Source organism: Mustelus asterias, chromosome 7 (assembly GCF_964213995.1).
Source record: "Mustelus asterias chromosome 7, sMusAst1.hap1.1, whole genome shotgun sequence".
NCBI classification, from domain to species: domain Eukaryota; kingdom Metazoa; phylum Chordata; class Chondrichthyes; order Carcharhiniformes; family Triakidae; genus Mustelus; species Mustelus asterias.
Genome location: NC_135807.1, coordinates 8,184,404 through 8,211,078, shown reverse-complemented (window position 1 = coordinate 8,211,078; position 26,675 = coordinate 8,184,404). Strand labels below are relative to the sequence as shown.

General features: G+C 46.1%; 1 protein-coding gene across 1 annotated transcript; it reads right to left on the bottom strand.

Moving 5' to 3' along the window:
• On the bottom strand, nt 1-23,845 carry LOC144496034 (matrilin-1-like). Its single transcript, XM_078216987.1, has 8 exons — nt 23,722-23,845; nt 19,264-19,410; nt 17,459-18,028; nt 9,532-9,654; nt 6,336-6,458; nt 4,056-4,469; nt 1,965-2,117; nt 1-131 (listed from the first exon to the last, which is right to left on the bottom strand). Exons 1-8 carry the CDS (start codon nt 23,843-23,845, stop codon nt 1-3), a joined length of 1,785 nt encoding a protein of 594 aa, XP_078073113.1.
• Nucleotides 23,846-26,675: the final 2,830 nt, after the last annotated feature.

Genomic DNA, 26,675 nt, shown 5'->3' with positions numbered 1-26,675 from the left:
TCAAATACTATACATTGAAAGGATATATTTCTGGGATAATGTCCGTATTCCTTCATTAGCATTAACGTGGAATGACACGACTGCTTCACACTTGCATTGATCGTCGAGTGATGGGCTTCCTGTAAATAATTAACATACAGGTATCAATTAATCTTCATGTGCAAATAGTTGGTAGGCACAGCTTTTAACTTTGACAGAGGCCATTATTATCCTTCATTGACTCCACCTTTTGCCTGAGATTGAATGTTCTGCCCACAATTCCTTTTCTCTGTTGCTTTTCGTTGATCCAATACAAACTCTAGTTATTGTGGAATTGCATGCAACTTGACAGGTAGTCAAAGACCAATTGATCCATCAAACCTGTCCCATACCATGGTGGTCAGAGCATCATAGCGAAACACTTCCTCCCTCCAATTCTATAGGATCTAAAGGGCAGGAGCAGGCCATTTGGCCCAACAGGTCCATATTGTCCTCCTCCCAACCCTCACCCCGCCAGCCTAATTACCTTTTCTAATCCCATCTCTGTATCCGTCTATTCCCTGCTCCATGTTTGCATCAAGTTACTTAAGTGCTTTAATGCTCCCTTTGTTCACCATTCCATATGACAGCGAGTTTCACATTCTCACCACTAGTTTAATTTGCAAAACTCCTCCCTTCCAGATATTTGGAATTTTAAATTTACAGCTAACTGCATCTTGAAACAAAAAAACACTGTTTATAGGATGAAACGCAACAATACAAATGGGACAAGAATTACTAGTTATATTCAGGTTTAATTAGGTACAATACATTATTACTGATATTATTACTTCGGAGTCATAGTGATAGAGTTGTGTAGTGCAGAAAAGGCCCTTCGACCCATTGAACCTGCACCAACAATAACTACCACGAAGGGCGCGCTAATCCCATTTACCTGCACTTGTCCCATATTCTTGAATGTTATGATATTTCAAGTGCCCATCCAAGATCGTAAGATTTCTGGCCTCCACTACCTTCCCAGGGCAGTGCATTCCAGATTCCCACCACCCTCTGAGTGTTTTTTTTTATAAACCCCTCTGAATCTCCTACCCACCCCACCCTAAAACGGGTTTCAATCCCACTACGGCAGATGGTGGAATTTGAATTCAATAAAAAATATTTGGAATAAAAAATGGGATGGGCAACAAATGTTGGCTCAGCCAGCGATGCCCATGTCCCACAAATGAATGAAAAAAAACTATACCCCCTCATGATTGACCCCTCAACCAAGGGGGACAACTCCCTGCTCACCCTGTCCATACCCCTCATAATCTTATACACCTCAATCATGTCCCTCCTCAGCCTTCTCCGCTCTAAAGAAAACAATCCAAGCCTATTCTCCCTACTTTGCACATGGCAGGAATTGTGTTGAGCTGTGACACTCGGTGGGTATTCTAGCAGGAGTTACAGAACACTCCTTCGCTGTCACTGGAACTCCCTTTCCAATAGCAGACATGGACTGGGGTGGGCACAGTAAGAAGTCTCACAACACCAGGTTAGAGTCCAACAGGTTTACTTGGTAGCACGAGCTTTTGGAGCGCTGCCCCTTCATCAGGTGAGGGGAGAATTGGGTTCCCAAACAGAGCATATAAAGACACAAAATTACAAGATAATGGTTGGAATGCGAGTCTTAACAGGTATTTAAGTCTTTACAGGTACAATTCCTGTACAGGTACAATTTACAGGTACAATTATCTTGTAATTGAGTCTGTGTCTATATATGCCCTGTTTGTGAACCCAATTCTCCACTCACCTGATGAAGGGGCAGTGCTCCGAAAGCTCGTGCTACCAAATAAACCTGTTGGACTTTAACCTGGTGTTGTGAAGCTTCTTACGGTTCAAGAAGGCAGCTCACCATCACCTTCCAAAGGGCAATTAGAGATGGGCAATAAACCTCCACCACCCGCATCCCGCGAACAGTTTTTCAAAAAAAGTTGTGGAATTACCTTTACAAATCTGTAGTTTAAGCTTTTCCGCGATTTTGCCCATGGTTTTGAAGTCTTTTGTATAATACAAATATTCATCGTGTGGAAATGAAGCAATCTGTTGCAATTCTTCTTGAGCTGCCTTGCCAATCCCAACAGCATATATATTGATACCTGTTGAGACAGTTCCCATAAGTACATTATCTTGGTTCTCTTTGCCTTGTGTGTGTCATAGAGCCAGAATGAGTTGTTGTGATCTGGGATATGTAAAATTAGATAAGTATTTAAAGGAAAGCTTTGCAGAGATGTGGGGAAGAGCAGGGGATACTGACCACTTGGGTTGCTCTTTCGAAGATTGAAGGCACTTGGCCCCACACTTGATGCATTGACTTGAATATCTGGAGGACAGCTCAGATGAAGAATTAGAGAATAGAATCATAGAATCCCGACAGTGCAGAGGGAGGCCATTCGGCCCATCGAGTCTACACCGACCACAATCCCACCCAGGCCCTATCCCCCAACCCCACATAAGTTTATTTATTAGTCACAAGTAGGCTTATATTCACACTGCAATGAAGTTACTGTGAAAATCCCCTAGTCGCCACACTCTGGCGTCTGTTCAGGTACACTGAGGGAGAATTTAGCATGGCCAATGCACCCTAACCAGCACGTCTTTGGACTGTGGAAGGAAACGGGAGCACCCAGAGGAAACACACGCAGACATATTTACCCTGCTAATCCCCCTGACATTAAGGGACAATTTAGCATGGCCAATCAACTTAACTCACTCATCTTTGGACTGTGGGAGGAAATCCACGCAGACACGGGGAGAACGTGCAGACTCCACACAGACAGTGACCCGAGGCTGGAATCAAACCCGGGTCCCTGGTGCTGTGAGGCAGCAGTGCTAACCACTGTGCCACCGTACCGCCCCTCAGAAACTCAGTTATGATGGGCTGAAAGGCCTCTTTCTGTTTTAAAGATAACAAATTGGATTTATACAACACCCTCTAAACCTCGGGATGCCCCAAAGCATTTTGTATCCACAGAAGATCTTTGGAAGCGTAATCACCATTGTACTAGTGGAAATCCAGCAGCCAGTTTCTGCACAGCAAGCTCCCATTAACACTATTATTTTTAGTGATGTTGATTGAGATATAAATATTGGACAGGATGCTGTGGAGATCAACACAGCTGCTCTGAAAAACTACCTTGAGATCTTTTATATTTACCCGAGAGAGCAAATGGGGCCATGCTTTAGTGTCTCATCAGTCAGACTGCACCTCTGACAGTGCAGCACTCCCTCAGTACTGGCACTGGAGTGGCATTATTGTTCTCAAGTGTCTGAAGTGATTGTTGAGGCCTCAGCTTTCTGACTAAGTGGTGAAAGTCATGACTGACACTGTAAAAATGTAAGCTGTGTGATCCTATGGGCAACTGCCCTCAATGGCCGTCATTATGAAATGTGCATTAATGTGCGGGAGCTTCAAGTTCTTGGTGTCCAGATCACCAACCTGTCCTGGTCCCCCCATGCCGACATTATAGTTAAGAAAGCCCACCTCTACTTTCTCAGAAGACTAAGGAAATTTGGCATGTCAGCTACGACTCTCGCCAACTTTTACAGATGCACCACAGAAAGCATTCTTTCTGGTTGTATCACAGCTTGGTATAGCTCCTGCTCCGCCCAAGACTGAAAGGAACTACAAAAGGTCGTGAATGTAGCCCAATCCATCACGCAAACCAGCCTCCCATCCATTGATTCTGTCTACACTTCCGCTGCCTCAGCAAAGCAGCCAGTATAAATAAGGACCCCACACACCCCGGACATTCTCTCTTCCACCTTCTTCCGTTGGGAAAAAGATACAAAAGCCTGAGGTCACGTTCCAACCGACTCAAAAACAACTTCTTCCCTGCTGCCATCAGAGTTTTGAATGGACTTACCTTGCATTAAGTTGATCTTTCTCTACACCCTAGCTATGACTGTAACACTACATTCTGCACTCTCTCGTTTCCTTCTCTATGAACGGTATAGCACCCAAGAAACAATACTTTTCCCCGTATACTAATACATGTGACAATAATAAATCAAATCAAATCAAATTCAATCATTACCATTCTGCTTTGCTTTGTTTGCCCATTCCGCCATGTCGACTTGGTCACGCCCGGCAGTGAACACAATCGCGACCTTTGGGATATTCTCCGACAGAGGCCGAGCTCCTTCAGCCACTTTGAAACTGTTTTTAAAGATCTGCCTCAGTGCCAGTCCTGTCGTGGGCGCTCGACCGATGTACTTGGCTTGACTCACTGCTGCCTTGACCTCATTCGCTGTGCTGTAGCGCCTGAGGGGAAATTCGGTTTGCACTTTAGTGGAATACTGCACCAGGCCCACACGAGTTGTGTTCGATGCAACTTCCAAACCATCCACAATGCTGCTGACAAACTGTTTCACCGACTGGAAATTCTTCGCTCCGAGGTTTCCTGATCCATCGATGAAGAATACAAGATCCATTGCTCCATTGGTACACTCTACAGCAGCCAAACAGAAGAATACCCATGAAGCATGTGGGACTAGACAGACATGATCATCGTCATAAACATAAGTGGGAAAAGAAGGTCATGTGTGTTAAGCTATAATACACATCTAACCACAGAAGAAAGCAGTTTTCTTACAACCTTTGTCCAAACATGGACAAAAGAGCTGGACTCCAGATTTGAGATGAGTGACTGCCCTTGACATCAAGGCAGCATTTGACCAAGTGCGGCCTCAAGGAGCCCGAACAAAACTGGAATCAATGGGAATCGGAAACCGAGGTTGTGTTGCAATAATCTGTACATCCTGTACAGAGAGAGTGCTTGATCTCGGAGCCTATTAAGCAAATGAAATGTCCATGGAGTGTTCTGAATGTTCTTGGATTGGGGGAGGGATTGGGGTGGCACAGTGGCGCAATGATTAGCACTGCTGCCTCACAATGCCAAAGACCCGGCTTCGATTCCCGACTTGAATCACTGTTTGTGTGGAGTTTGAACGATCTCCATAGCCCTCTGTGGTAACGAGTTCCACAGGTTCACCACCCTCTGGCTGAAGAGATTCCTCCTCATTTGTTTTAAAGGAGGTTGTGCCCTCGAGTTCTAGTCTCTCCCACTAGTGGAAACATTCTCTCCACGTCCATTCTACCTAGGCCTCTCAGTATTGTGTAGGTTTCAATTAGATCCCCTCCTCATCCTTCTAAACGCCGTCGAGTACAGACCCAGACCCCTCAACCACTCCTCATATGACAAACCCTTCACTCCTGGGATCATCCTTGTGAACCTCCTCTGGACCCCCTTCAAGGCCAGCACATCCTTCCTTAGGTCTGGGGCCCAAAACTGCTCACAAAATTCCAAATGGGGCCTGACCAGAGCCTTACACAGCCTCAGAAGTACATCTCTGCTTTTGTATTCCAGCCCTCTAGAAATGAACACGAACATTGAATTTGCCTTTCTAACTGCTGACTGAACTTACACGTTAACCACCAGCCACTGGCGTGTTTGGAAGGATTGTTCAGGTTGACACTCAACCTCTTTTGACCACGTTACGAACGCACCTCCCTTGGCCACCAAGTCCTGGGGTTGGACTCGAGCCCAGAGCTTCCGCCTCAGAGGCAGAGAAGCTAGCCCACTGCGCCACAAGACCGCCAATATTTTTCTGCAATATATTTGATATAGTTCCCTACATGGTGAGTCAAACTTAAAGCCTACCTTGTCAACTGTACATCAGTCGGGTGCCAAATCTATTCAGGTGGTGGGTATTGATGGGGAACTCGCTCGAGCTCATGTATGCAGGAGCAGTCTGCAGGAGCAACCTGAAGGAATTACTGGTTGGAAGTGTCTGTATTACTTGTTTTTGTAAATAAAACTCATGGGTGTATAAAGTCTAGGCTTCATCAGTGTTCTATCCATCACGGCCTAGCTATCTGAGCTGTAACATTCCTAAGTTTTAAATTTATTTATTAATCACAAGTAAGGCTTATATTAACACTGCAATGAAGTTACTGTGAAATTCCCCTTGTCGCCACAGTCCGGCGCCTGGTCGGATCAATGTACCTAACCAGCACGTCTTTCAGACTGTGAGAGGAAACCGGAGCACTCAGAGGAAACCCACGCAGATGCAGGGAGAACGTGCAAACTCCGCACAGACAGTGACCCAAGCTGGGAATTGAACCCGGGTCCCTGGCGCAGTGAAGCAGCAGTGCTAACCACTGTGCCACCGTACCGCCCACGCCCTTATTGGCGACAATTGAATGAGCATTTCTGCAGGAGCTTGCTAGATTGGAATAAAATCCAGTTACTAATGAGGCAAGGTTGAAAAGGAAGTGAAGATGGGGAGTTGTGAGCAAAGGAAGAAAGACTTACCCTGACAGGTCTTCCCATCGGGGTTAAGTATGTATCCTTTCCGACATTTACAGAGGTAACTGTCTTCTGTATTCACACAGTCATGTTCACAGCTATTCCCGGCCAAGACACAGAAATCAACTCCTGCAGTAAGAACAGAGAATCCAATGATCTGCATTATGAAAAGACAGCTGTAGAGTAAAGGGTTAATGGTATGTTAATTAAACAATGATGTTAAATGATAAGGAGAGGCAGTGGTATTGTCTTTGGACTAGTAATCCAGAGACCCAGGGTAATGTTCTGGGGATCCGGGTTCGAATCCCACCAAGGCAGATGGTGAAATTTGAATTCAATAGGAATAAAAGTCAGATGACCACCATGAAACCATTGTCGATTGTTGTCAAGACCCATCTACTTCACTAATGTCCTTTAAGGTGATGGTGAGTGGGGGGGTAAGTGGAGCTGAATCCATGAAAAGATCAGCCATGATCTTATTGAATGGCGGAGCAGGATCGAGGGGCCAGATGGCCTACTCCTGCTCCTAGTTCTTATGTTCTTTACACCAGATCCACAACAATGTGGGTGACTCTTAAATGCCCTCAGGGATGGGCAATAAATGCTGGCCCAGCCAGCGATGCCCACATCCCATGGACGAATATAAAAAAATAAGGTAAGCGTGACATCAAAGGCAGATAACCAACCAGCACAGAACAAAGCACTATAGCCCATTGCCATCTTACCTGGTCTGGCCTGCGTGTGATTCCAACAACATGGTTGACTCTTATCTGCCCTATGAAATGGCCTAGACAGCCTCTCAGTTCAAGGGAAATTAGGGATGGGCAACAAATGCTGGTCCATCCAGTGACACCCACATCCCATGAAAGAATAGAAAAAGAAACAGTGGGAGCATTCACAGCGATATTCATCACCATCCAACGCACAACATTCCACTTGATAGTGTCCCTCTCCAGCTCTCACTGTGGCCCCAACATGTACAATCTACACAATGCACTGATGGATATTTTGACAGTACCTCCCTCCTCTGTGTGATCCCTACCAACAAGAAAGAATGCAGGCGAGACCAGAATTAGGGGCCAAAATATAAGACAGTAGTTAATAAATTCAGTGGATAATTCAGGAGAAACCTCTGAAGAGCGGTTGGATAGGCTTGTGTTGTTTTCTCTGGAGCAGAGAAGACTGAGGGGTGACCTGATCGAGGTGGTCAAGATTATGAGGGACATGGACAGGGTGGATAGGGAGCAGCTGTTCCCCTTAGTTGAAGGATCAGTTACGAGGGGACACAAGTTAAAAGTGAGGGGTGGGAGGTTTAGGGGGCAGTTGAGGAAAAGCTTTTTTATCCAGAGGGGGTGAGGGTCTGGAATGCGCTGCTTGGGAGGGTGGTGGAGGCGGGATGCCTCACATTCTTTAAAAAGTACCTGGATGAGCACTTGGCGCATCATAACATTCAGGGCTATGGGCCAAGTGCTGGCAAGTAGGATTAGGTGGGCAGGTCAGGGCATTTCATGCGTCGGTGCAGACTCGATGGGCCGAAGGGCCTCTTCTGCACTGTAGTATTCTGTGACCAAGAAAGAGAGAATGTGGAACCAGCCTATCACAAGGGGTAGCAGAGGCTTAGATACATTTAAGGGAAAGGTAGATAAGGAGAAGGAAAGGAAGAAAAGGTTTTTAAAATTTATTCACAGGATGTTGGCATCAGTGGCAATTCCTGTTGCCCATCTAGAATGGCATTTGAGAAAGTGGTGAGCTGCCACCTTGAACACAACCATTCCTATTGGCTTGCTGGGCTATTCCAGAGGGTAGTTAACAGCCACCTGCATTGTTGGAGTCTGGAGTCACATGTAGGCAGCCCAGATAAGGATGGCAGTTGTTGGCAATGGGCTGAAGGGCCTTTTTCTGTGCCGGGTACCTCTACGACTCCCTTAAAGGCTATTATGAACCAGGTGGATTTTTACCCAAGTCCAGTGGTATCACACTCACCATTACAAATATTATTTTTTTAATTTTTTGATTTAAATTCCCTAGCTGCTGTTTTGGGATTTGTCTCTGGATGAGTGGACCAGTGATATTACCGCTCTGCTACAGGACGCAGCTATGGTAATGAGGTTAGATGAAGAACAGTGGGATGAGGCTCGTGTGGAGTATAAATACCAGCATGGACCAGTTGGGCCGAATAGCCTGGTTCTGTGCTGTGTGAAGCTAAGTGTGTAAGGACATGGAGAAGAATATTGTGAGAACACTATCGTTCCTCATGCCATCCTGACTTGGGCATATGATGCCATCTTGTCAATGCTGCTGACTCAATATCCTAGAACTCATCTAGAAGTTCATGGAGAAGGCTCATCGATGCCAATGTTCAACCAAAAGTGGACAATAAATGTGACCTTATTGTCCATTATACTTTTCTTTAAATCACAAGTGTGGATCCTGATACAGATCAGCAGCTATCTCATTGATGGGCGGAACTAGAAGGGCTGAATAGCCTCCTCCTTTTTCTAGACCAGGTTCTGGAGAGGGTCCAGAGGAGGTTCATGAGAATGATCCCGGGAATGAAAAGTGTGATATACGAGGAGCATTTGAGGACTCTGGGTCTGTACTCGATGGGAGTTTAGAAGGATGAGGGGGGGTCTCATCGAAACTTACAGAATATTGAAAGGGCTGGATAGAGTGGACGTGGGGAAGGTGTTTCCATTAAAGAGAGAGACCAGGATCCGGGGGCAGAGCCTCAGAATAAAGGGACGGCCCTTTCGAACTGAGATGAGGAGGAATTTCTTCAGCCAGAGGGTGATGAATGTGTGGAATTCAGTGTCTTGAACACAGATAGATATGTTCTTCACTGGTAAAGGGATCAAAGGTTATGGGGGAAAAAGTGGGAGAATGGGGTCGAGAAACTTATCAGCTATGGTGGAGTAGACTCGATGGGCTGAATGGCCTAATTCTGCTCCTGTATCTTATGGTCTTATGGTTTCCTTCCCTAAGTGACAAGTCATGTGATGAAACTGCCAGGAATGCATTAAATCACAGATGGCGACCCTTCACAAGCTGTTGGACACACTAAACTATCCCTTGCACCTTTCCTCGATCAACCATTAACCTTCTTTACCATCTGTGAGCATCACAAGGTTCTGGTGTGGTATCAGCATAAAGTTTCTATTCAAATTGTCCGCGGGATTGAGAGTAAAACATCGACCGGCCTTACTGCTGCAGGTTTTTTGGTCACTGTTGAGGACGAATCCTTTTTTACATTTACAAAGGTAAGATCCCGGTGTGCTGATACAGATCTGTTCACATCCATGGCCAATCACTCCACAGAGGTCTGTGTCTATATCCAGTTTAAAATAAAAAGTACAATTAGTACAATCCTTAACAAAGAAGCATGCAAGGAGGAGGGTGTTTTAGAAGGAGACAATGAGGATAAACATAGAAACTAGAAGCAGGAGGAGGCCATTCAGCCCTTCGAGTCTGCTCCGCCATTCATCTTGATCATGGCTGATCATCGAATTCAATATCCTGATTCCCCCTTCCCCCCATATCCCTTGACACCTTTAGCCCCAAGAATTATATCTAATTTCATCTTGAAATCACACAATGTTTTGGCCTCAACTACATTCAGTGGTAGTGAATTCCACACATTCACCACCCTCTGGGTGAAGAAATCTCTCCTCACCTCAGTTCTAAAAGGTTCAACCCTTATCCTCAAACGATGACCCCTAGTTCTGGACTCCCCCACCATCGGGAACATTCTTTCTGAATCTACCCTGTCTAACCCTGTTAGAATTTTATAAGTTTCTGTGAGATCCCCTCTCATTCTTCTAAACTCCAGTGAATATAATCCTAACCGACTTAGTCTCTCCTCATGTGACAGACCTGCCATCCCAGGAATCAGCTGGAATGTTCGCGGATTGAAAAGGTGCTGGACACAAAGGGGATTTTCCTACTGCGCTCGCCCCGAGGCTGGAAAATCCCACCCGAGATCAACGGATCTTTGCATAGTCCGTGTCCCGCCCGCTGCAATTCCCGGGTGGCAGCTGGAACGGGAAAAATCCGCCCAAAGTCACAAGGACACTTTCGAAAGGGAATTGGATAAACCCTTGAAATGGAAAGGAAGATCGCAGGGTAATGCAGAAATCCTACCCTGAGCCTATCAGCAGCAATTGCTGTTATTGGCTGTGGGGCAACTGTTCTTTCCCTGGCAGACACCTCCTAGCCTTTCAGCTGGGTGGGTGGGCACCACAGCACCGCATAAAATTCAGCTCATAGAATCATGGCATCTGTTTATGTATTTAAACGATCGCATGGTTGCTTTAAGAGCTGGTCACATGATTTGATGGTGATAACATTAGAGTCTTTCACAGGCTCCTGCTTTTAGTTTCAGTTTGTACTCTGTCCGTGCCAGAGCTCCTCGAATAAATCGGTTGTGTTGTTAGCTTGAATCTCCGTGTGCAAACCGCATCTTTTCTTTTTGTTTAAAACCCACAGCCCCTAACATCGTTAAAACATGACTGCATCACAGAGTCATTCCAGCACAGAGGAGGCCATTTGATCCATCAAGTCAATGTCGGCTCTCTAGAACAATCCAGTCAGTCCCATTACTCCACCTCTACCTCTGTCACCTTTCAAGTTTATTTCCCTTAAGAAGGGTGGCACGGTGGCCCAGTGGTTAGCACTGCTGCCCCACAGCGCCAGTGACCCGGGTTTGATTCCCAGCTTGGGTCACTGTCTGTGTGGAGTCTGCACGTTCTCCCCGTGTCTGCGTGGGTTTTCTCCGGGTGCTCCGGTTTCCTCCCCACAGCCAAAGATGTGCGGGTTAGTTGGGATAGCCATGGTAAAATTGCCCCTTAGTGTCAGGGGGACTAGCTCGGGTAAATGCATGGGATTGTGGGGATGGGGCCTAGGTGGGATTGTGTTTGGTGCAGACTCAATGGGCTAATGGCCTCCTTCTGCTTCCTTTTGAAATCATTCACTGTCTCCACTTCCACCATCCTACTGGACAGCGAGTTCATTACCACTCACCGTGTAAAAAAAATTCTTCCTCATGTTTCCCCCCCTGCGTCTCTGGTCCAAAAAATATAGAAACTAGAAGCAGGAGTAGGCCATTCGGCCCTTCGAGCCTGCTCCACCACTCATTTTGATCATGGCTGATCATTAAATTCAATATCCTGATCTCCCCTTCCCCCCCATATCCCTTGATCCCTTTAGCTCCAAGAGCGATATCTAATTTCTTCTTGAAATCACACAATGTTTTGTCCTCAGCTACTTTCTGTGGTAGTGAATTCCATACATTCATCACCCTCTGGGTGAAGAAATTTCTCCTCACCTCAGTTCTAAATCTTTATCCTCAAACTATGACCCCTGGTTCTGGACTTCCCCCACCATTGGGAACATTCTTTCTGAATCTACCCTGTCTAACCTTGTTAGAATCTATAAGTTTCTATGCGATCCCCTCTCACTCTTTTAAATTCCAGTGAATGTAACCCTAACCAATTTAGTCTCTCCTCATATGACAGACCTGCCATCCCAGGAATCAGCCGGGTAAACCTTCGCTGTACTCCCTCTATAACAAGGATATCCTTCCTCAGATAAGGACACCAAAACTGCACACAATACTCCAGGCGTGGCCTTGCCAACGCCTTATACAATTGCAGCAAAACATCCCTATCCCTATATTCAAATCGAACCTACAAGGGAGCAAGCTATCCGAGATCTGGTCCTGCGTAATGACAGTAAGAAGTCTCACAACACCAGGTTAAAGTCCAACAGGTTTATTTGGTAGCAAATACCATAAGCTTTCGGAGCACAGCTCCTTCGTCAGATGGAGTGGTTACAGATAACCACTCCATCTGACGAAGGAGCTGTGCTCCGAAAGCTTATGGTATTTGCCACCAAATAAACCTGTTGGACTTTAACCTGGTGTTGTGAGACTTCTTACTGTGCTTACCCCAGTCCAACGCCGGCATCTCCACATCCTGTGTAATGAGACGGGAATAATTAATGATCTCACAGTTAGGGATCCTCGCAGAAGGAACGATCACAGTATGGTAGAATTTAAAATACAGATGGAGCGTGAGAAGGTAAAATCCAATACCGGTGTCTTGTGCTTAAACAAAGGAGACTATAATGAGATGAGGGAGGGGTTCGCTAAGATAGACTGGGAGCAAAAACTTTATGGTGGGACAATTGAGGAACAGTGGAGGACTTTCAAAGTGATTTTTCACAGTGCTCAGCAAAAGTATATACCAGTGATAAGGAAGGACTGTAGAAAAAGAGATAGTCAGCCATGGATATCTAAGGAAATAAAGGAGGGTATCAAATTGAAAGAAAATGCATCCAAAAAAATCTTTAAAGATCAGCAGAAAGCCACGAAAAAAACTATAAAGAAAAGTAAGATAGATTATGAGAGCAAACTAGCTCAGAATATAAAAACAGATAGCAAAAGTTTCGACAAATATATAAAATGAAAAGGAGTGGCTGAGGTAAACATTGGTCCTTTAGAGGATGAGAAGGGAGATTTAATAATGGGAAATGAGGAAATGGCCGAGGCATTGAACAGGTATTTTGTGTCGGTCTTCACAGTGGAAGACACAAATAACATGCCAGAAATTGATGACAAGAAGGCAATGGAAGGTGAGGACCCAGAAATGATCATTATCAGTAAAGAAGCAGTGTTTAGGTAAGCTAATGGGGCTCAAGGTAGACAAGTCTCCTGGTCCTGATGGAATGCATCCCAGGGTACTAAAAGAGATGGCGGGGGAAATAGCAAATGCACTAGTGGTAATTTACCAAAATTCACTGGACTCTGGGGTGATTCCTGCGATTGGAAAACAGTAAATGTGACGCCACTGTTTAAAAAAGGAACTATTTTTATGGTTGGCTATCAGTGACTAGTGGTGTGCCTCAGGGATCAGTGTTGAGACCGCAAATGTTTACGATTTACATAGATGATTTGGAGCTGGGGACCAAGTGTAGTGTGTCCAAGTTCGCAGATGACACTGAGATGAGTGGCAGAGCAAAGTGTGCAGAGGACACTGAAAGTCTGCAAAGGGATATAGATAGTCTAAGTGAGTGGGCGAGGGTCTGGCAGATGGAGTACATGCAGATGTTGGCAAATGTGAGGTCATCCACTTTGGTAGGAATAACAGCAAAATGGACTATTATTTAAATGATAAAAAATTGCTGTGCAGAGGGACCTAGGTGTCCTTGTGCATGAGTCGCAACAAGTTGGTTTGCAGGTACAGCACGTAATTAAGAAGGCAAATGGAATTTTGTCCTTCATTGCTAGAGGGATGAAGTTTAAAAACAGTGAGATCATGTTGGAGCTGTGTAAGGTTCTGGTGAGGCCACATTTGGAGTACTGTGTACAGTTTTGGTCTCCTTATTTGAGAAAGGATATAAAGGCACTGGAGTGGGTGCAGAGGAGATTCACTGAGTTGATTCTGGAGGGCTGTGACTAGTGGCATTCCTCAGGGATCAGTGCTGGGACCTTTGCTGTTTGCAATATATATAAATGATTTGGAGGAAAATGTAACTGGTTTGATTAGTAAGTTTGCTAATGACACAAAGGTTGGTGGAATTGTAGATAGCAATGAGGGCCGTCAGAGGATACAGCAGGATATAGATCAGTTGGAGACGTGGGCAGAGAGATGGCAGATGGAGTTTAATCTGGAGAAATGTGAGGTAATGCATTTTGGAAGGTCTAATACAGATGGGAAATATACAGTAAATGGCAGAACCCTTAAGAGTATTGATAGGCAGAGGGATCTGGGTGTATAGGTACACAGGTCACTGAAAGTGGCAACGCAGGTGGAGAAGGTAGTCAAGAAGGTCTACGGCATGCTTGCCTTCATCAGCCAGGGCATTGTGTTTAAAAATTGGCAAGTCATGTTGCAGCTTTATAGAACCTTAGTTAGGCCGCACTTGGATTATAGTGTTCAATTCTGGTCACCACACTACCAGAAGGATGTGGAGGCTTTGGAGAGGGTACAGAAAAGATTTACCAGGATGTTGCCTGGTATGGAGGGCATTAGCTATGAGGAGAGGTTGAAGAAACTTTGTTTGTTCTCACTGGAACGACAGACGTTGAGGTGGCGACCTGATAGAAGTCTACAAGATTATGAGATTATGTTCTTTTCTTTGAGTCGAGAGGGTTGGCTTAAGAGGAGAGGCTGAGTAGACTGGGATTATACTCACTAGAATTCAGAAGAATGAGGGGTGATCTTATCGATAATATAGAAGCAGGGAGATTGTTTCCACTGGTGGGTGAAACTAGAACTAGGGGGCATGGCCTCAAAATAAGGGGGAACAGATTTGGGACTGAGTTGAGGAGGAACTTCTTCAGCTAAAGGGTTGTGAATTTGTGGAATTCCCTGATTAGTGAGCAATTGGGTGCCACAGTGGTTAGCACTGCTGCCTCACAGCGCCAGAGACCCGGGTTCGATTCCTGGCTTGGGTCACTGTCTGTGTTAAGTTTGCATGTTCTCCCCATCTCTGCTTGGGTTTCTTCCAGGTGCTCCGATATCTTCCTGCAGTCCAAAGATGTGCGGATTAGGAGGATTGGCCATACTAAACTGGCCCTTAGTGTCAGGGAGATGAGCTAGAGTAAATAACCTACGCATCCCGGGACACTAAGGAGAAATTTATCATGGCCAATGCACCTCACCCGCACATCTTTGGACTGTGGGAGGAAACCGGAGCACCCGGAGGAAACCCATGCAGGTTCCGGGAGAATGTGCAAACTCTACACAGACAGTGACCCAAGCCGGGAATCGAACCCAGGTCCCTGGTGCTGTGAGGCAGCAGTGCTAACTAAAGTGCCACCATGCTGCCCAAGATCTCCAAGCTTTGCCAGCTACCCTCTCGCCATATCTTGCCACCTGCAAAGAACGATGTATATCAAGCCCCGAAATCCCACTGCCCCTTCCTACTCTTTGGAACTGTGCCATCAAACCTATACCACCACTTCTTATCCCGATTGACCAAATACACTGCCTGACTATCCTGTATTAAACTCTATCTGCCACCTGTCTGCCCACCCTGCCAGCCCATCTATACTCTGCTGCAGTCACTCAGCACAATCCTCACTGTTTGCCATGGCTCCATGTCAAGTATCATTGGCAAATTTTGAAATGTTATCCTGTGTTCCAGTATCATTTATACCTATTTACCAATACTGAAGCACTGAACACCACCTCAATATGAGAAACAACCATTCATCATGTCTCACTGCTTTCTGTTCTGAAGGCAAATTTTTAATCCAAGTTGACGTTAAACCCTAATGAGCCTCAATTTTGAATTGGTGCCTTGGGAGATCTTCACATCAATCTGAGGGAGTAGGCAGGGTGTAGGTTTAACCTCTCCTCTGAAAATCCGCGGCTGGAATTCTCCGGATGTTCACGCCCTGCCGTTGCTGCAAACGAGAGTGGAGAATTTGGCGCTCAGCCAATCTCCGTTCACTGCAGCGGGACTGGAGAATCCCGCCGGTGTGAACGGCTGGAGAATTCCAGCCAGCATCTCCAACACTGCAACTGCCCCTCAGCGGCGCACTGGAGTGTCAGATCAGTGATAAGCAAACTAGGCCAGTGAGTGGACCGCATGAGCGGCCCACCCTTCACCTCAGTGGGCTGCAAGATTGTTCACTAACCGTGAATAAGGTTAAATACATTTCATACACGCCAAATATTTCATAACGAGTTATAGAAAATGTTTAATTGTTTATATATTAACAGAACTGTCATCAAATGGTAAAAACGAAAGGAATATTGAAGCTTTGGGACACAGAGGGAGCGCACGGCTCTCACAGTCAGTGTTGTGAGCAATCAGCACCCACCTCACTTCACTCACCCTCGCTTTACGTGCGAATCGCTTCAGTCACACCGGGAGGAAAAACACTACACGGACGGGAATCAGCGGAATGTGGTGACCCTGCGCCTGGGCAACAGTCAACAAAATGTCTCGTGGGGGCTGCACTCGGAACCCAGATAGGCCGTATGTGACCCCTGGGTCGCAGGTCGCCCGCCATTGGCCTAGATATTTGTGCTCAAGTCTCTTGAATGGGGCTTCACTGGGCGACATGGTGGCACAGTGGTTAGCACTGCCGTCTCATAGCGTCAGAGACCTGGGTTTGATTCCCGGTTGCGTCACTTTCTGTCTGGAGTTTGCACATTCTCCCCGTGTCTGTGTGGGTTTCCTCCTGGTTTGGAGGAAAGAGAAATTTACTCCCCAGTTGGAGTATTGTGAGCAGTTTGGGGCCCCATATCTAAGGAAGGATGTGCTGGCCTTGGGAAAGGGTCCAGAGGAGGTTCACAAGAATGATCCCTGGAATGAGGAGCTTGTCGTATGAGGAACAGTTGAGGACTCTGGGTCTGTACTCGTTGGAGTTTAGAAGGATGAGGGGGGATCTTATTGAAACTTAGAGGATACCGCGAGGCCTGGATAGAGTGGACGTGGAGAGGATGTTTCCACTCATAGGAAAAACTAGAACCAGAGGGAACAATCTCAGGCTGAAGGGATGATCCTTTAAAACAGAGATGAGGAGGAATTTCTTCAGCCAGAGAGTGGTGAATCTTTTTGCCGAAGAACGTTGTGGAGGCCAGGTCATTGAGTGTCTTTAAGACAGAGATAGATAGGTTCTTGATTAATAAGGGGATTAGGGGTTATGGGGAAAAGGCAGAAGAATGAGGATGAGAAAAATATCAGCCATGATTGAATGGCGGCGCAGACTCGATGGGCCGAGTGGCCTAATTCTGCTCCTGTGTCTTATGGTCTTATGGGTGCTCCGGTTTCCTCCCACAATCCAAAGATGTGAGGGTTAGGTTGATTGGCCGTGCTAAATTGACCCTAGTGTCAGGGGGATTAGCAGGGTAAATATGTGGGGTTACGGGAATGGGATTGTGGTCGGTGCAGACTCGATGGGCCGAATAGCCTCCTTCTGCACTGTAGGAAAAAAAACCTTCTGCCTCTGAGGTGAGTGTTAACCACTAAGGGATGGATGATGAATGCTGGCCAGCCAGCGAAACACACATCCCTTCAACAAGTGACAAGAAAAATTGCACCGGCTACTGTCTCTCGCTTCTAAATTGCTTTTAAACAGTGTCATTAAAACGTAATAATGCAAAGCCTTCCAAACCTACCGCATATTTTGGTTTGAAACTCAGAGAGGAGTGTTTGAATCATGCTGAAATTCTGCACAAAGAAGACATGTTTCTCATGTGGCTCACTCCCAATCAGCCGCAGGGTTTCCATATCCACCCTCCCCACACCAACCGCAAATATCAGAATCCCCGAGTCTCTCGCTTGTGCTGCGACCTCCGCCACCTTATCCTGAGGTCTCCCATCTGTCACTATAATCGCCACTCGCGGCACATTTCTGTTCAATGGCCTTGCCCCCTCACGCGTGGAGAATGCCACCTCCATCGTGTATTCAATTGCCAGACCCGTCATGGTGCCAGTCGCCAGGTGAACCATGTCCTTGACGGCTCCCATCATGTCCGCCACCTTCCTGTGGGTGTTGAGGGCGAACACACTTTCGACAGTGCTGCCGTACAGGACAAGGCCGACTCTCGTCTTGTCGGCACCAACATCCAGGAATTTGAGGAGGTTATTGATGAATTCCTTCACTTTCTCAAAGTCAGGAGGAAGTATACTCCGGGAACTGTCAATGACGAAAACTAAGTCCAGGGCCTTGCCGACACATTGTTCCTCTGGAAAGAAACGCAATGATTTACTTATCAGAAAACAACAATATCCAATGGGAAAATGTCTGTCATAAGTACCAGTACAGAGCTGTAAACACAATAGGAATACAGGAAGAGCAAGGTCCATTTAGCCCCTCAAGCCTGTTCTGTCACTCAATGAGATTGTGGCTGAGCTCCAACAATCCAACTCCACATAAGAGGCCTTTGTGTCAAATCCCTTAGACCGTTGGTTAGCAAAAATCTATCAATCTCTGTTTTAAAATTTACATTTATAGGGCGGCACAGTGGTTAGCACTGCTGCTTCACAGCGCCAGGGACCCGGGTTCAATTCTGCTACTTGGGCGATTGTGTGGAGTTTGCGTGTAGTCCCCGTGGGTTTCCTCCAAGTGATCCAGATTCTAATCATAGAATCCTTATAGTACAGAAGGAGGCCATTCGGTCCATCGAGTCTGTACCAACCACAATCCCACCCAGGCCCTATTCACGTAACCCCACACATTTACCCTGCTAATCCCCCTGGGACCAGGGGCAATTTAACATGGCCAATCAACCTAACCAACACATCTTTGGACTGTGGGAGGAAACCGGAGCACCTGAAGGAAACCCACGCAGACACGGGGAGAATGTGCAAAGTCCACACAGTCGCCCAAGACTGGAATTGAACCCGGGTCTCTGGCTTTGTGAAGCAGGAGTGCTAACCACTGTGCCACTGTACCGCCCACCGTTTCCTCCCACAGTCCGAAAGACGTGCTGGTTAGTTGCATTGACCGTGCTAAATACTCCCCCAGTGTACCCAAACAGGCACTGGAGTGTTGCGACTAGGGGAATTTCACAGTAACTTCACTGCAGTGTTAATGTAAGCTTATTTGTGACACTAATAAATAAACATTCGCTTTAAACTTTACATGTTCCCTTAAAATCATCTTCCATTAGCATTGGTTTCAGTGCCTGTGATGGGCAGCTATTGATTCACACGGGAGGCTAGGACGTACCCGGGAATAAAGGCTTTTATTCACAACAAGGTTGGAGCACACTACTTAACAATACTATCCCAGACTAAGGGCTACTAGGAAGTAGCAGTGACCTTTATACTCCTGTAAGAAGGCGGAGCCTAACGGAGTGTACCACATAAACAATGATAACAGGTGGAACACCCCAACCCTAACCCCAACAGTAACAAGAGTAACATATGTACAAGTATCCATAGTGGTAACCATCTATGGTTCACCACAGGCACCCACCGATGTCTTGCTGCACTGCGGCTTTGACTTCCTTGCTGACTCTGAATTGTTTTGTATGCTGTGTTTGTCTGGCCAATGCACGGTCTTCAACCAATGCAACCCCCAAAAGAAGAAGGAGAAAGATATTTCCAAATGTCATCTTCATATCTGAGGAGACAAAAGAAACATCAAAGACCGGGAGTAGGAGATGGTCATGCTTTGCTATTCAATAACATCAAGACTGAACTTCTCATCGAATCCCTGCAGTGCAGAAGGAGGCCATTCAGCCCTTCGAGCCTGCACCAACTCTCCAACAGAGCACCCCATCCAGCCCTGTCCCCGTAACCCCACGCCAGGGGCGGCATGGTGGTACAGTGGTTCGCAATGCTGCTTCACAGCGGCAGGGACCCGGGTTCGATTCCCGGCTTGGGCCACTGTCTGTGAGGAGTCTGCACGCTCTCCCCATGTCTGCGTGGGTTTCCTCCGGGTGCTCCAGTTTCCTCCCACAGTCCGAATGACATGCTGGTTAGGGTGCATTGGCCGTGCTAAATTCTCCCTCAGTGTACCCGAACAGGCGCTGGAGTGTGGCGACTCAGGAATTTTCACAGTAACTTCATTGCAGTGTTAATGTTAACCTACTTGTTTCACTAATAAATAAACTTTGCTTTTACTTTAGGGGAACGCTGAGTTACTTCATTGTGGCTGTATCGATTTCCGTTTCCAGTTATTCGGTGCCATTGAGGACAGTATCATTATCTGTTGTCCTCACACCACTCAAATAAACAGATCTTGTGTAAACTGCAGCATCTAGAAACAGTGAAGTTAAAAGAAAAAGACAATCCATTGTGTTGAAGGAACATTGTTGGAGTTAAAGGTGATTAAGTTCACTGTTGACTCATGTCACGAAGGTGGCGGTAGTTGATGTTACGCCGATCAGTTATCAGATGGGACAATAACCACAAACTGAGAGGACTTTCTATTGGGATTTGAGTTGGCCACCTACAGCTAAACTAACACACTGAAAAAAGCAAATTACTGCGGACGCTGGAATCTGAAACAAAAACAGAAACTGCTGGAAAATCTCTGCAGGTCTGGCAGCATCTGTGGAGAGAGAATAGAGCCAACGTTTCGAGTCTGGGTGACCCTTCGTCAGACTAGTTGAGTGTAGTATCACTGGGGTTTGCTGAGCTTCTGAGCAGCACAAGCCCACTGACATTGCCCATCCACCTACCATCCCCGGATTTCAGCTGCCTACCTTTTGCCACCAGGATGTTGTTGGGGGTGAGGGTAGGTGCGGAGGTGTTGGGGAAGAGAGGCACAGTTTGGGACAGCAGTCTGGCTCACTAGCATTGTAGAATCTGTGTTACTCCCGGACTGAGAATGGTGAAAGGCCCATTGCCAACAATGAAAACCTTACCCTGATACAGCGCAGCACATGGACAGCACGGTGGCACAGTGGTTAGCACTGCTGCCTCAAGGCGCCAGGGACCTGGGTTCAATTCCTGGCTTAGGTCACTGTCTGTGCAGAGTCTGCACGTTCTCCCCATGTCTGCGTGGGTTTCCCCCGGGTGCTCCAGTTTCCTCCCACACTCCGAAAGAATGGTTAGGTGCATTGGCCATGCTAAATTCTCCCTCGGGTGTACCCGGAGTGTGGCGACCAGGGGATTTTCACAGTAACTTCATTGCCATGTTAATGTAAGCCTACTTGTAACAGTAATAAATAAACAAACTTAAGGAGGTGAATAAAGCCAATGTTTCGAGAGTTGATGACCCTTCTGATAACCCTTCATCAGAGTCAGCTCTGACGAAGGGTCATCCAGACTCGAAACGTTGGCTCTATTCTCTCTCCACAGATGCTGTCAGACCTGCTGAGATTTTCCAGCATATTTCGGATTTTGTTTCAGATTCCAGCATCTGCAGCATTTTGTGTTTATCTTCAGGAGGTGAATATTCGGCCCCTCATGCCCATGCTTGTTCTTTGAAAGAGTTTTCCAAATAATCACACTGCTTGCTATTTCTCCTTTTCAATATTTTCCTTTTGGAAGTTACAGCTTCCACTGCCCTTTCAGTCAGCTCATTCAACCCAGGTCGTAACAGCTCGCTACTTTAAAATAAGTTCTCCTCATTGTCCCTTTTGTCCAGTTACCAATTATTTTAAATTTGTGCCCTCTGATTATAGATACATTAAAAATCCAACTGCACCGTCAATTAAAATCCAGCTGGATCTTACAGAAAAATCATCAGAAAACACAACTAACTTCATGACTTATTGAGACGGAGTACAGGAGAGATAGAGAATCTGGTGAATTGGTGCAATGACAATAATCTTTCCCTCAGTGTCAACAAAACAAAGGAGATAGTCATCGACTTCAGGAAGCGTAATGGAGGACATGCCCCTGTCTACATCAACAGGGATGAAGTGGAAATGGCTTCATGTTTCTAGGTTTTCAATTCACCAACAACCTGTCCTGGTCCCCCCATGCCGACACTATAGTTAAGAAAGCCCACCAACGCCTCTACTTTCTCAGGAGACTAAGAAAATTTAGTATGTCTGCTATAACGGTCACCAACTTTTACAGATGCACTATAGAAAGCATTCTTTCTGGTTGTGTCACAGCTTGGTATGGCTCCTGCTCTGCCCAAGACTGCAAGAAACTACAAAGGGTTGTGAATGTAGCCCAATCCATCACTCAAACCAGCCTCCCATCCATTGACTCTGTCTACACTTCCCGCTGCCTCGGAAAAGCAGCCAGCATAATCAAGGATCCCACACATCCCGGACATTCTCTCTTCCACCTTCTTCCATCGGGAAAAAGATACAAAAGTCTGCGATCATGTATCAACTGACTCAAAAACAGCTTCTTCCCTGCTGCCATCGGACTTTTGAATGGACTTACCGTAAATTGATCTTTCTCTACACCCTAGCTATGACTGTAACACTATATTCTGCACCCTGTCCTTTCCTTCTCCCCTATGTACTCTCTAAACGGTATGCTTTGTCTGTATAGCGCGTAAGGAACAATACTAATCACTGTATCCCAATACATGTGACAATAATATATCAAATCAAATCAAGCATTGAAAAGGTTTAATGCGAACTCGACCTTGGGCAAGCATTTACAGGTTTGTGCTTTGTTTATCAGATAATTCTAACAAGCAGGTGAGCCAATCTTGAGTGTAAATTGACACAAGATAAATAGTCAAATACTGAAGGTGTCAGAATCTATTGCGGTCCCTAACTGTTACCGGGCTAATTTGAGAGATTAGAATCACAAAGAATGTAATTCAGTGGAAGTGGATTCTGCAATTATTAAGCTGGCAAATCTCAGAAAGCTGAAAATAGATTTATTTAAAAATAATACAGTTTAAAGGCAAAATAAAAAAACACGTGAATTAATCTGAAAATATTTCGGAGAAGTTGACCAAAACCTTTATAACTCTTCCATAGTTGTCCCGCCAACATTTATAATAAGATTTTTATTTAAAAGTACAACAAATATAACTTCTTACCTGAACCTCGCCAGACCTCAGCTCCCAGTTTCACTCTTGGACAAGAAATAGTTTTACTTTTGTGTTCGGATTCACTTCAGGGAGGGGAACCCTGTCCAATGAGGCTGCGGCGTTCCATTGGCTGTCGCTTGAAGTGAAGTTGGCAGAACTTCCTAATACATCTTAAGAAATGTATTTTTTCTTTAAAAACCCTCTCGTTGTGTTTGTGGAGCCAGCTTTCCCATTAGAGAAGACCTCAGTCCTGTGTTTTTGATGAGGAGAAGCTGGCAGCGTTGCTAAAGTGACTGTCTTGGCAGGTGAAGCACATTGCCAGCACCAATGGCCGCCAATATTATGATTTCCATGAAGAATTGGAAAGTAAAGGTTGGAGTGTGGAAATAGTGAGCTCAAACTGCTTCCAACCACCAAAATAAATACTTCAGAGCTTAAAGTGAGTTACCTGACGGGGGGAAAGGCAGCACAGGTTAGACACAGGGAAAGACAGTACTAGGGACCCGGGTTCGATTCCCGGCTTGGGTCACTGTCTGTGTGGAGTTTCCACGTTCTCCCCGTGTTTGCGTGGGTTTCCTCCGGGTGCTCCGGTTTCCTCCCACACTCCAAAGATGTGCGGGTTAGGTGGATTGGCCATGCTAAATTGCCCCTTAGTGCCAGGGGGACTAGCTTGAGTAAATGTATAGGGTTATGGGAATAGGGCCTGGGTGGGATTGTGGTCGGTGCAGACTCGATGGGCCGAATCGCCACCCCAGCCAATCAACCACACCCCCCCCCCAATCTTTGCCCCGGCTGATTGCCACCCAACCCCCGACTGTCGCAGTGGCCAATCACATCCCCCACCCCCAATCACCACCCCTGCTGATCAACCCCTCTCTGCAGAGTTCCCCCCTTCCCCCCTCTCTACAGAGCTCCCCCCCCTCCCCCCATCATGGCCCTGCCACCCTCTCGGTCCCCCTCAGGCCCCGCCCCCTTGACATTGCACGGTGAATAATGCCAGGGTGCCGATGGGCAGTACAAGGGTGCCAGGCGGGTACTGCCTGGCCCTGCCCTTGACCTCCCGAGGATCTTCAAAGGCCTCTTTTCCCACCGGTGACGCCATTATATCTGATCCCCATTGGTGGAAATTTCCACCAATGAGCAGGTAAGGACAGATAAGGATAACATCCGGGACCCACTAAAGACATGTAAACCAGGTCATAAATATTAAAATTGGATTTCTCCGGGCGCTCTGGTTTCGTCCCACACTCCAAAGATGTGCAGCTTAGGTGGATTGACCATGGTAAACTGCCCCTTCGTGTCCAAAAATGTGTTGATTGGGGGATTAGCGGGTTAAATATGTAAGGTTATGGGGATAGGGTCTGGATAAAATACTCTGCTGGAGAGTCAGTGCGGACCCAATGGGCCAAATGGCCTCTTTCTGCATTGTAGGGATTCTATGATTCTATTCTATGATTAACCAAAGGCATTTGACAACTGGGTTAGTGGGTTTGAAGGATAGGCTTGTATTTCTGCAGCTTCTCTCCCTACCTCAGGGTATTCCAGCACACTTTACAGCCAATAAAATACTTCAAAACTGTGGTCTTTGTTGTGATTTAGGAAACATGATCATTTGCACATGGCAAGACTTCACAAACAGCGATGACATAATGAGCAAGATCATCTGTTTTAGTGATATTGATTGTGTTATGGTTCAGGTCAGAAACTCCAAAGTGTTTTCTGGAGACCGTCTGGACCATAAGTTTTGCATCTTGAATTTGGCTAGGATAGGAAAGCACGATAGGTTTCACTTCAGGTATGATTCAAATGACCCACTAGGGAGCTTTTATCAAACAAAGTTTATTCACAAATATAGTTAACATGTATAGAAGGAAAATTACCAATACCTTTTATCAATTATAAATGAAAAAAGCAGAAAGAAAACAACCACAATAATGTACTAACCCTAAATTGAATATTAAAGCTGTTCCAATAAACCAAAACCTTTCATAGACAAAACCCTTTTCACAGGCTTAACCCAGCATAGGTTAAAATTTCACTTGACTGGAACTGAGTCTTTTCGAAGCCTGCACTTTCCTTCCGGAAGGCAAAATGTTGCCTTGAGATAACCAGCAGAATTTCCAAATAGAACAGGAAGACAGAGAGAGAGAGAGACTTCAGCTTCTTTGGTGCTTGATGTCCCTTCTCAAACTAAACTACAGCCTCAGAACTCTCATAACTAAAACCTTAAACCCACTGGAAAGAAAAAAAACTGTCCAAAAACACATGACCTTTGCCCCTCACAATGTAGGATCGTAAAACTAATCTCAGAGTAAACACAAACAACCCCATTTAAACTATTTAAGGAGCAATGAAGGGACTCATCGTAGTCAAGCCGGCAACGATGACATCACTGAAGCTGTGAGCTGCAGAAATAATTTTCAAAAAAAACCTTTCTTAAAGGGACACTAACGTCACAATTGAGGGATAGATATTGCCCAGAACTCCCTGCTCTTCTTCAAACTGGTGACAGTGGGATCTTTCATATCACCCTGAACAAGTGAATGGTTTAATGTCTCATATGCAAGATGGCACCTCTGACAGTGCTGCACTCCCTCAGTACTGACACTGGGATTGACAGCCCAAACCCTGTGCTCAGATTTGCGGAGAGTGGAGTTTGAACTCTGACTCAAAGACATTGAGCAGGAAGAGAGAGGGAGCGGGAAAGTAGTTAAAAGCACAGTCCAAAGACATGTTTTCAGCAAGTTTTGAAGATAGGATGGAATTTTCCTTCAAAGCAGTTCAGCAACCGGGCGCTTCCCACACGGGCCGTACACAGGTTGGCGCGTATACGTTACCGTGCGTACACACGGCACACAATCAAAATGTAAAGGGGGGGGCCACACACTTAAAATAATTATTCCCACACTCCGAAAACGAACAAGAGAGTACAGAAGCTGGTTACGGAAGATAATTCCAGAAGGCTGGATATGATGCTAAAGTCCTCTCCACCAATGTGAGCAGCATGGTGGCACAGTGGTTAGCACTGCTGCTTCACAGCGACAGGGGCCCGGGTTCAATTCCCGGCTTGGGTCACTGTCTGTGCGGAGTCTGCACATTCTCCCTGTGTTTGCATGGGTTTCCTTTGGGTGCTCCAGTTTCCTCCCACAGTCCGAAACATGTGCTGGTTAAGTGCATTGGCCGTGCTAAATTCTCCCTCATTGTGCCCGATCAGGCACAGGAGTGTGGCAACTCGGGGATTTTCACAGTAACTTCACTGCAATGTTACAGTGAGCCTACTTGCGACACAAATAAAATAAACTTTAACTTAAACTAATAGTAAGGCAGAAAGAGGCAGAGATATGTATCGGCATGCGGGGGTGTACCATTGGAGCACTCTGTGTGAGTACAAACCGTAGAAATTAAGGATGGAGACTTTTGAGGCAATACAGCTAGAAACAGGGAACCAGTGGAGGACGATGCGGACAGGGATGAAAGGTGATAAATGAGGAGCAGAGGATTCATTGGATTTTCTGCGAGATTGAACTTGAAAGCTAAATAAGGAGATTAGAAGTCAGAAAAAGAACAGAATTACATTTATATGGGGGTGACACGGTGGCACAGTTGCCTCACAGCGCCAGGGACCCGGGTTTGATTCCTGCCTTGGGTCATTGTCTGTGTGGAGTTTGCACATCCTGCCCATGTCTGCGTGGGTTTCCTCCGGGTGCTCCGGTTTCCTCCCACAGTCCAAAGATGTGCGGGTTAGGTGGATTGGCCATGATAAATTGCCCCTTAGTGTCAGGGGGACTAGCTAGGGTAGATGCATGGGGATAGGGCCTGGATGGGATTGTGGTCAGTGCAGACTCAGTGGGCCAAATGGCCTCCCTCTGCACGGTAGAGGATTCTATGATTCTATAGCACCTTTCAGGACCTCAGGATGTCCAAAGAGTTTT

What these genes read in the sequence shown, in the direction of transcription:
- LOC144496034 (XM_078216987.1), bottom strand. Translation starts at nt 23,845, where the DNA reads ATGGCGTCACCGGTGGGAAAAGAGGCCTTTGAAGATCCTCGGGAGGTC. An exon ending in CGCAGTGCAGCAAGACATCG is followed by an intron (nt 18,029 to 19,263) that starts GTGGGTGCCTGT and finishes GTTTCTTTCCAG; the next exon opens with AGGAACAATGTGTCGGCAAG. An exon ending in TGACCAAAAAACCTGCAGCA is followed by an intron (nt 6,459 to 9,531) that starts GTAAGGCCGGTC and finishes TTCTTACTGCAG; the next exon opens with GAGTTGATTTCTGTGTCTTG.